This window comes from Engraulis encrasicolus, chromosome 8, assembly GCF_034702125.1.
Source record: "Engraulis encrasicolus isolate BLACKSEA-1 chromosome 8, IST_EnEncr_1.0, whole genome shotgun sequence".
NCBI classification, from domain to species: Eukaryota; Metazoa; Chordata; class Actinopteri; order Clupeiformes; family Engraulidae; genus Engraulis; species Engraulis encrasicolus.
The window spans coordinates 602,997-612,500 of NC_085864.1; the positions used below are offsets into that span (position 1 = coordinate 602,997).

Below are 9,504 nucleotides of genomic sequence, written 5' to 3' on the forward strand. Positions count from 1 at the left end.
TTTACTGCTATTTTAATGATTGGGTTTATGTTATAAATTGTTAATAGACACACTAAAAGTCTCTCTCTCTCTCTCTCTCTCTCTCTCTCTCTCTCTCTCTCTCTCTCTCTCTCTCTCTCTCTCTCTCTCTCTCTCTCTCTCTCTCTCTCTCTCTCTCTCTCTCTCTCAAGAAAGAAAGAAAGAAAGAAAGAAAGAAAGAAAGAAAGAAAGAAAGAAAGAAAGAAAGAAAGAAAGAAAGAAAGAAAGAAAGAAAGAAAAGAGGTTTGTAAGGAACCATCTTGCTTGTGTGTGTGTTTGTGTGTGTGTGTGTGTGTGTGTGTGTGTGTGTGTGTGTGTGTGTGTGTGTGTGTGTGTGTGTGTGTGTGTGTGTGTGTGTGTGTGTGTGTGTGTGTGTGTGCGCGCGCGCAAGTGTGCCGTGTTTGTGTGTGTGTGCTGTTGTTGTTGTTGCTGTTGTTGGCTGAGGACAGGAAAAGATGAGGAATTCTCTAATCGGCTGCTATCACCATGTGAGAAGGTATTCCCTCCCTTCTCATGGTCTCAATCATTTTTTCATCTGGACTATCAAGAAGCACACATGCACATTCTCACACACAATGGACCGCCCCCTCTAAACTGTGAGCCAGTCCTTAAGAAAAAAACCAATAAAACAAACAAACAAATACAACAGTAGCCTCCCCTGGGGACTGTCAGTCCACCAGGAAAATGTTCTATATGCAGGGCAGCCCTGCATTAGAGATGGTGTGAAGGTTCTAAAAGCACCTTTGGCGTAATCATTGACATTTTAATGTCTCTGAACAAATGAGGGTTATAAAAGGACATTTGGTGTAATCTCTAATGTTTGTAAAGGTTCTAAAAGGTTGATGATGGTGTAAAGGGTTGGTGTGAGCTAAGTTTCAAAAGGATCTTTAGCAGAGGTGGAAGAAGTACTGAAGTTGTGTACTTAAGTAAAAGTAGAAGTACCCTGCGAAAAAATTACTCAAGTGAAAGTAAAAGTTGTTTACCAAAAACGTACTTAAGTAAAAGTCCTAAGTACTAACTTTTAAATGTACTTTTCAGTACAAAAGTACAAGTAGGCCTACACGCGCACTGGCTGTCTTTCTCCATGTCTACCTACTTGATACAATAGGAAAAATTGTCTGCAACGGTTTTCGGTTCCATTTGAACATGACTATGGAGTCCTGTTAATGTTTTTAAAAGTATATTTTCTATCTGGGTGTCAATTTGGAAGAGGGGCTTGGTCCCACCTCCCTGCCCGCAGCTGAGGCTACTGAAATATCCACGAAACACAACAGGAAAACCTAGGATAAATGTAACTAGTAACAAAGTCTTCTCCTAGAAATGTAAGGAGTAGAAAGTACAAGTAATTGTCAAAAAATGTACTTGAGTAAAAGTAAAAGTCTGCATTTTTATTTTTACTCAAGTAAGTACAAATTCCAGAAAAAACTACTTAAGTACAGTAACGAAGTAAAAATACTTAGTTACGTTCCACCTCTGATCTTTAGTGTTATCACAGATTGCTTTAACCCCTTTGCGCATAGACTACAACCTTACTGCCATCCAAATTGTAATGACCAAATCTTAATCTGTTACTTACTGCTACTTATTCTCTGCAATGTTATAGCAATGTTGTTATGATATAATTGAGTCTTTTCCGCAATGAGTGCGTGAAGAGGCTACGGTTCTAAAAGGATCTTTGGTGTCTTCTGTAATGTTTGAAGCAAAGATTCTCTATTCTAAATTTATGCATTTAGAACGTCTCCGTTTGAAGCACATTTGCATTATCTAAGTGGAGAGAGATGAGTGAATGCCGTTGCCATGGAGGTCATGTGACCGACCACCTGCGACTCATCTCATAGCAACAGGGATACTCCCCATGACGACAGGGAAGTGAGGGGTGGAGGGTAGAAAGGAGAAAGAGCGAGAGGATGGGAAAAAGAGAGAAAAGTGAGTTAGTGTAGGAGAGAGATGAAGAGAGTGGGAGACAGAAAGAAAGAAAAAGAAGAGAACAAGAGAAAAGATGCCCTGTTGTTGGACATAATGATTTCTTCTATTCTGAACAAATAGAAATGACATGTGTGGATGGACCTCCTTCATTACCTGAGCGGTGAAATGAACATTTAGAATGAAAATGATTCCAATTTCAATCGGAGGAAGTATTGGTGAGAGTAAATATGCAAAAGAGAGAGAGAGAGAGAGAGAGAGAGAGAGAGAGAGAGAGAGAGAGAGAGAGAGAGAGAGAGAGAGAGAGAGAGAGAGGGGGGAGACAAAGAGAGAGGAAGAAAAAAGTTTGGTTTGCCCTGAGGGTGAATGAGTGACACAGAGAGAGGTGTGTGTGTGTGTGTGTGTGTGTGTGTGTCACAGAGAAAGGAGTGTGTGAGTGTGTATGTGACAGAGAGAGAGTGTGTGTCACTCGTGTGATGTTGGCCCCTCCTTACCGAGGAGCTTAAAAGCACCTGCTCACTCCCTCCCCAAATACTAGCTTCCAAGAGCAGCACCGAAACACACACACCACCACCAACCACCCCAGGGACACAGACAAAGATACACTCACACATAGAGAGACAAGGGACTGCTGCACTTCGCCAGAGAGAGACAAGACACAAGAGACTCAGGACCTATAGAGAGCACTACTCCCAGGAGAACACTAGAGGAACCAGCGGAACTTGAGAACTTCAGAGAACTTTCTGAGCGCTTGTGAGAACATGGTGTCGGCAGGGCTTCAGATTGGCGGCACGGCGCTCGGCATCTTGGGATGGATTGGTGCCATCGTCGTGTGCGCACTCCCCATGTGGCGCGTCACTGCCTTCATCGGCAACAACATTGTCACAGCCCAGACCAGCTGGGAGGGCATCTGGATGAGCTGTGTGGTGCAGAGCACGGGACAGATGCAGTGCAAGGTGAGGATCTTCTTGTGCAGTGATTCTCAAACTGTGGGCTGGGGGGCCACTAGTGGGCCTTGAAAGTATTGAAAGTTGGCCTTGAAGTAATTTTCTAAAAATCCATATAATATTTGTGTGTGTATTGCTGTTGACTATTTATTTGAGTTACATTATTATTTGGGTCACAGGTGGGCCACAAACACTTGTGGCCCCTAAGGTGGAATAGGTTGGGAACCCCTATTCTAGCACTATATACTTTTATGGGTATACCCTGAAAGATCCAAGACTCCATGTTACACAAATTGACAAGACAGTTGTATCAAATCGTATCTTATGGCATCACCATCACAGGGGGATTCTTGGGTAACAGATGGGCCTTCTGGGTAATTGGGGGGATTGAATGAGTTATTAATGAAGTCTTGTATCATACGATCCATTATTTATTAAAAAATCAATGAATGTTGTATCTCAGGGTCTACAACACCATGCTGGGAACGTGTATGGATTACTTAATGAATTCTTGAATCTCCTAACGTAGGATGTATGGCTCAATTCAACGGAAATTGACCATAACGTCATATTGATGTTGTATAGTATGGCAAAGGGTCTGGTTATTTGTGTAGATTTTGGGGTTATTATGGCTTGTTATGTGGCTACTTATGGAGATTTTGGGGCTATTTGTGCGGATTAAGGAAATGTTGAAATGGTTATTTATGGGAGGTTGCTCATTAATTCTTTCTTGAATCTTGTATCGTGTAGCTACATATACGAGTCCATGTTGGTCCTGTCGTTATTTATTAATGAAATGAATCTCATATCACAAGCTGTAATATTCATGAATAAGTTCTCATGACTTTATGCTGGCCTGTTGTTATTTATTGATGATTTCTCGAATGTTATCTTCAGGTGTATGGCACTGACATTATTTAGTAATGAAACGTTGAATCTCTTATCATAAGGTCAAATGTTGAATCTCGTATCATAAGGTCTAACATTCATTAACAATTCCTTGTAGGTGTACGACTCCATGTTGGCGCTGTCATCAGACCTCCAGGCGGCTCGGGCCCTCTGCATCATCGGCATCCTGGTGGGCATTGTCGCCATCCTGTTGGCCATCGCCGGGGGCAAGTGCACCAACTGTGTGGAGGACGAGAACGCCAAGGCTAAGGTCGGCATCGCGTCGGGCGTGGCGTTCCTGATTGCGGGCGTGCTGGTGCTCGTGCCCGTGTGCTGGACGGCCAACACCATCATCCGCGAGTTCTACAACCCCCTGGTGGTGAGCGCGCAGAAGCGCGAGCTGGGTGCGGCACTGTACATCGGCTGGGGCGCCGCTGCGCTGCTCATCATCGGAGGCGGGCTGCTCTGTGCCAACTGTCCAAAGAAGGACAACTACTCAGCCAAGTACTCTGCAGCACGCTCCGCCGGGTCCAAGGACTACGTCTGAGGAGGAGAAGAGGGGAGAGGCGAAAGGAGAGAAGAGCGTAGAGATTTGTAAAATAGTAAAAGGACTGTATAACTAATCTGAGGAGGACAAGAGGCCAGGTGGAGAGAGGAGGGGTATGTAAAATAGTAAAAGACTACGTTTGTCAAAGAGAGAGGTGACAAAAGGAAAAGAATTGTAACATACATTTATGTAAGAGAGGAGAGGTGAAGTGAGAGGAGGAGATATGTAAAAACTATGGACACATTTTAAAAAAGAGATGGCCTAAGTCAAAGAAAGAGATGTGCACAGGGGAGAAAAAGGGAGTTATGTAAAAGTGTTGAAAAAGAAAAAGTCTCGGCTTTGTACGAGGAAAGTTCACCAGTGACTGCCCTTTATTGTTGCCACATTTCAGTGTGTGTCTGCGGTTTGAAAGGCTTTTGTAACGGCTCAGGAGGAAAGAATGCAGTGGGTGGGGTAAGGGATGAGAAAGGGGCCCCTCTACCTATTCCTGGGTACGCCAGGTGGAACACAAGCACCCTACCTGCATCAGGGTGGGTGGAGCCTACTGTATGCCTATTGCCTATGCTGTAGCGGTCTATCTGCGTCAGGATGGGATCCCGGGTGGGGCCTATGCCTCTTACCTGTGCTCTTCCTCTGTCTCACCTGTGCGTTGCATTAGGCTGAGACGTAAGGCTGTTACTGTACCTGTGTCTACCTGCATCAGGGTGGGACCCAGGGTCCTTTGTGCATGGCTTTACCTGGGTGTGCACACTGACATCAGGGCATACCCACACCCATCTGGTGAACAAGACTAACCACGAGCGTCAGCCATTCAACTGTCAGATGCACACATTCATTCATTTCGTTACAGTTTATTAATGCTTCTTTTGTTATTGTTGCATGAGTTTGTTATGCTTTTGTATGTTTGTACCGTATCTTGTAAATTCTGTTACAAAAAATCTGTTATTTTTTAAAAAACGTTTAAGTTGTTAAAGTTTCAAAAATAAACATTGGTTCTTAACTTGAATTTTACAGCTTCATTTTTCATTATATAGTATATAAAATATTTGTTGATACATGACGTTGTCTTAGAATATTCTTGTACTTCCATAGATTAAAGAAGATTTCTTGAAGCTAGAAAAAGGTTAAAACTAAACTTTGCATACTGAATGGTGTTACAGCTGAAAATAACATTAAAAGGTAGCATATATAGTATAGTATAGTATAGTATAGTATAGTATAGTATAGTATAGTATAGTATAGTATAGTATAGTATAGTAAACATGACTCATATGAAGTGGTAGATGTAACCATTGTCTTCCCTTTACTCCATATACAATAGACTTTAACATTCTTTTAGTCTGCCATCATTACCACGTAAACACATATGATATAATTTAATGATATCATATGTACGTAAATAGCCACAAGAAAACAGGCCACATGTGGGCCGGGGGCATATTCGGGGGTCCATTGCAGCTGTTTGTATGTAGGGCCCTGATACGCTCCTGCATGAGGGTGTGGTAATGTCTGATGAATTTCTGGGGTCTTATGAAAGCACTTCTTAAAGAAGAAAACAAAGAAATCAGCTGTGAGCATTTCTCTTGCCCACAGAAAAAGACATGAATTTGGCCTTTTTCAAGACAAATGGCTAGCTTTAAAACAAAACCAATTCTGTTTTCTAAAGCATTGAATGGCTCAAGACCTCAACTTGCACATTCTGCAAAGAAAATTAAAATTGCAAAAAATTAGAAAGTATCTTCAATGGTGATGTTCTCAGTTATGCTCTCAGAGATACAGTATGTGCCTCTGGTTTGAAATCCAATCACATATAACAACAACAAGCATCACATTAGTTTAAAATAAACACAGGTACACATCTACACCAGGGCTTGACACTGGCACCTGCCAACCGGCCAAATGCTGGTAAAACTTAGCTGTGGCTGGTAACAATTTCAGTCTCACTAGCCATTTTGCCAGGAGGCTTATTCTATGGTATGACAGAATAACGTATATTCTGCACTTTGCCTCTTGTGTATAAATTGTTTGTATTTAAGTTCAAGGAAAAGCTCAGTTACTCAGTTTCTATTTGTTTGTTTTATTTCCATGTAGAAACCCATGAACTCATCTTCTTGCTTAAAGCACCTCATCCTCTGAGGTTAGATGTATTGTGTCATGATAAGAGAAAAAAAATCTATTTTGTGGCTAGTAGAATAGCTGGATGGCTAGTGACTCGGGAAAACCACTAGCCACAGTGGCCAGCAAGCGAAAAAGTTAATGTCAAGCCCTGATCTACACGCATGCACATATGCGCACGCACACACACACACACACACACACACACACACACACACACGCACACACACACACGCACACACACACACACACACACACACACACACACACACACACACACACACACACACACACACACACACACACACACACACACACGCACACACACACACGCACACACACACAGAATTGGGGCAGAATCAGGGCCCCCAACATTGCACCTTATCTAAAGGGGGGGAGGGGGGAGGGGTTGCTCCTGGGCCCGGCCAAAGACTGTCTCTGTCTACTCGCCACAGTCTACTCTGACAGTCCTAGTGTACAGTACAGACCCACAGCACCATCTACTGTTGAGCCAGTGTAGTCACTACACAAACCCAGCATCGGCACATAAGGGACCCAGCATCAGAGAAGCAGACAAGCAGCATTATGGTTGGTCACATAGAATGGTGAATATAAACTTAACAGTGCACTGTGTAATATTCTTAGCAGTTTCCTTCCCAAATTAATTCTGCCCATTCACAAATGCTACCTTTTTCATGAATACTTTTTGGTTCAACTCCCGACCCGCCAGATTGGTGGGGGGAGTAATTAACCAGTGCTCTACCCCATCCTCCTCCACGTCTGAGCATGATACCGTCCTTGAGTATGATACCATCCCGCTGCACTACTCCCTTGGGGCGTCATTGGGGGCTGCCCCCTTGCACGAGTGAGGCATAAAGTGTACTGTGGAGTGCTGTGTCACAATGACAATGGGAGGGCTTTCACTTCAGCTGTTTAGTTTCTTTAGCAGATATATTTTTGTTACAGTTTTTCTCAATTGGTTTTGTACATTTCTCACAACAGAATAATAATTCTCAAAAGTCTTTGTTCAATTGTGACTTCCTGGTGTTACCTGTGCACATGGTCAAATCAGTTTCTCATTGTTTTCGGCATATAGCAAATGCTCTCATCCACCATGCCATGGCTGTGTACAATTCTCAGTGATTTCGTACATTATCAATTGCTTTTGTCATATCACTCAAAAAGCTGTGTCACTGAATGCATGAAACTATCTCAATCTTATCTGATCAATTTAATATAAAACTGAATTTACAACATTTCCCATCCAATCTAAACAACATTTCGCTTCAGAAAAGATTCTCAAGAGTGTACTATTCAATTGACAACATGAGAAATTGATTTGACTGGCTTGTCCATACACTATGACACAATGACGAACCATTCTGCTGGCGCTGATACGTTCATTAGCACAAAAAACTTGGTTTTGAAAGACAAATAAGGGTTTTGAGCAAGAGACTCGGTTTTGCAGGTTATCCACCGTGTTTTGCCATTTGTTAAAGCTGTTTTGAGAATGAATATTATGTTTTGCAAATTGCGAGAGAGATTCAAGAAATGTACAAAACCAATTGAGAAATACTGTAATGTGATAGCCTGAGTCATTGTTACAGTAAAGGTGTGAAGAGCCATCTGTATATGCAAACCCCCCCTCCCCCCCAAACACACACACACACACACACACACACACACACACACACACACACACACACACACACACACACACACACACAAAGCGTGATGCAAAAACATCCCAGCAGGGAGAGCTATGAACAATAGAGAGAGAGAGAGAGAGAGAGAGAGAGAGAGAGAGAGAGAGAGAGAGAGAGAGAGAGAGAGAGAGAGAGAGAGAGAGAGAGAGAGAGAGAGAGAGAGAAGTAGGAGAAGAGAAGAGAAGAGAAGAGAAGAGAAGAGAAGAGAACAGAACAGAACAGAACAGAACAGAACAGAACAGAACAGAACAGAACAGAGCAGAGCAGAGCAGAACAGAACAGAACAGAACAGAAAGTGAGAGTCAGACAGACAGGTAACTTAATAGTCCCACTTTCAGTTTGTTCAATCAGTAGGCCTATGCGTGTGTGCGTGGGTGCGTGGGTGCCACTGTGTGCGTATCTCATGTAGGCTCGCTGTTTTGTGTTTCCCCAACAATATCTCTTCGCCCTCAGGCCGCACTACAGTGATGTAGACGGTAAACAGGTCTCAACAGTAATGTTTTTTTTCTCAACAAACTCTTAGGGAGGGTCCCCCTCAATAGGGATTTTGATAGCAGTATCATTGCAGTTCTAGGTCCCTGAATTATGGGAGACTTTGCCTCAATCACAAAGTTGTCATTGCTGTTATTTGAATACAAGTACAAGGGTACCAGTCATTATCAGGGGGCCCCAGCTGGGGGCCCTCTGCAATTGCCTAGTTTGTGAGGCTGGTTGTGACGTGCCTGGCATGAAGTGTATCTGATGAATAAATAAACACTTAAACATATCAGCTCACAGCACCTTGATCTGCTTTACACATGTCAAAAGAGTGTGTTTAACCCTAAACACACATCCTGCTGAAGAGGCCTGTGTTTGTGCGTGTGTGTGTGTGTGTGTGTGTGTGTGTGTGTGTGTGTGTGTGTGTGTGTGTGTGTGTGTGTGTGTGTGTGTGTGTGTGTGTGTGCGTGCGTGTGCGTGTGTGTGTGTGAGGATGTCTCTTTACACCTGTGTGTGTGTATTTGTTTGTGTGTTGTGTAATGTAGAAGAGGGGGCATTTCAAGACAATGTTGCAGTAGCAAATCTTGTCACCTTAATCTGGAGATTTTAAAATAGCCTATGCTATCTATTAGACAATTCACTACTTTGAGGTTTTGCAGGTGTTTACAGACACAACAAAATGCCTTCTACTTCTTTCCTTACGTTTGGTAATGGAAAAGGAGTAGAGAGGGGCTGGCTAGGTCAGGCTACAAAAATGTTACCTATGGCCCTATTTCTAACCCCGCAAGCACGGGTGTATGTGAAACATGTCCGAATGTATCCGTACTCAGTCCATAACAGTTAGAAAACATAAAAACAGATTATACCCGTCCCGTCCCGTCCC

General features: G+C 42.9%; 1 protein-coding gene across 1 annotated transcript; it reads left to right on the forward strand.

The window, feature by feature from the left end:
• Positions 1-2,470: 2,470 nt before the first annotated feature.
• Positions 2,471-5,312, forward strand: LOC134454028 (claudin-4-like). Its single transcript, XM_063204774.1, has 2 exons — positions 2,471-2,897; positions 3,895-5,312. The coding sequence occupies exons 1-2, from the start codon at positions 2,703-2,705 to the stop codon at positions 4,321-4,323; spliced, it is 624 nt and encodes a 207-aa protein (XP_063060844.1). The 5' UTR covers positions 2,471-2,702; the 3' UTR covers positions 4,324-5,312.
• Positions 5,313-9,504: the final 4,192 nt, after the last annotated feature.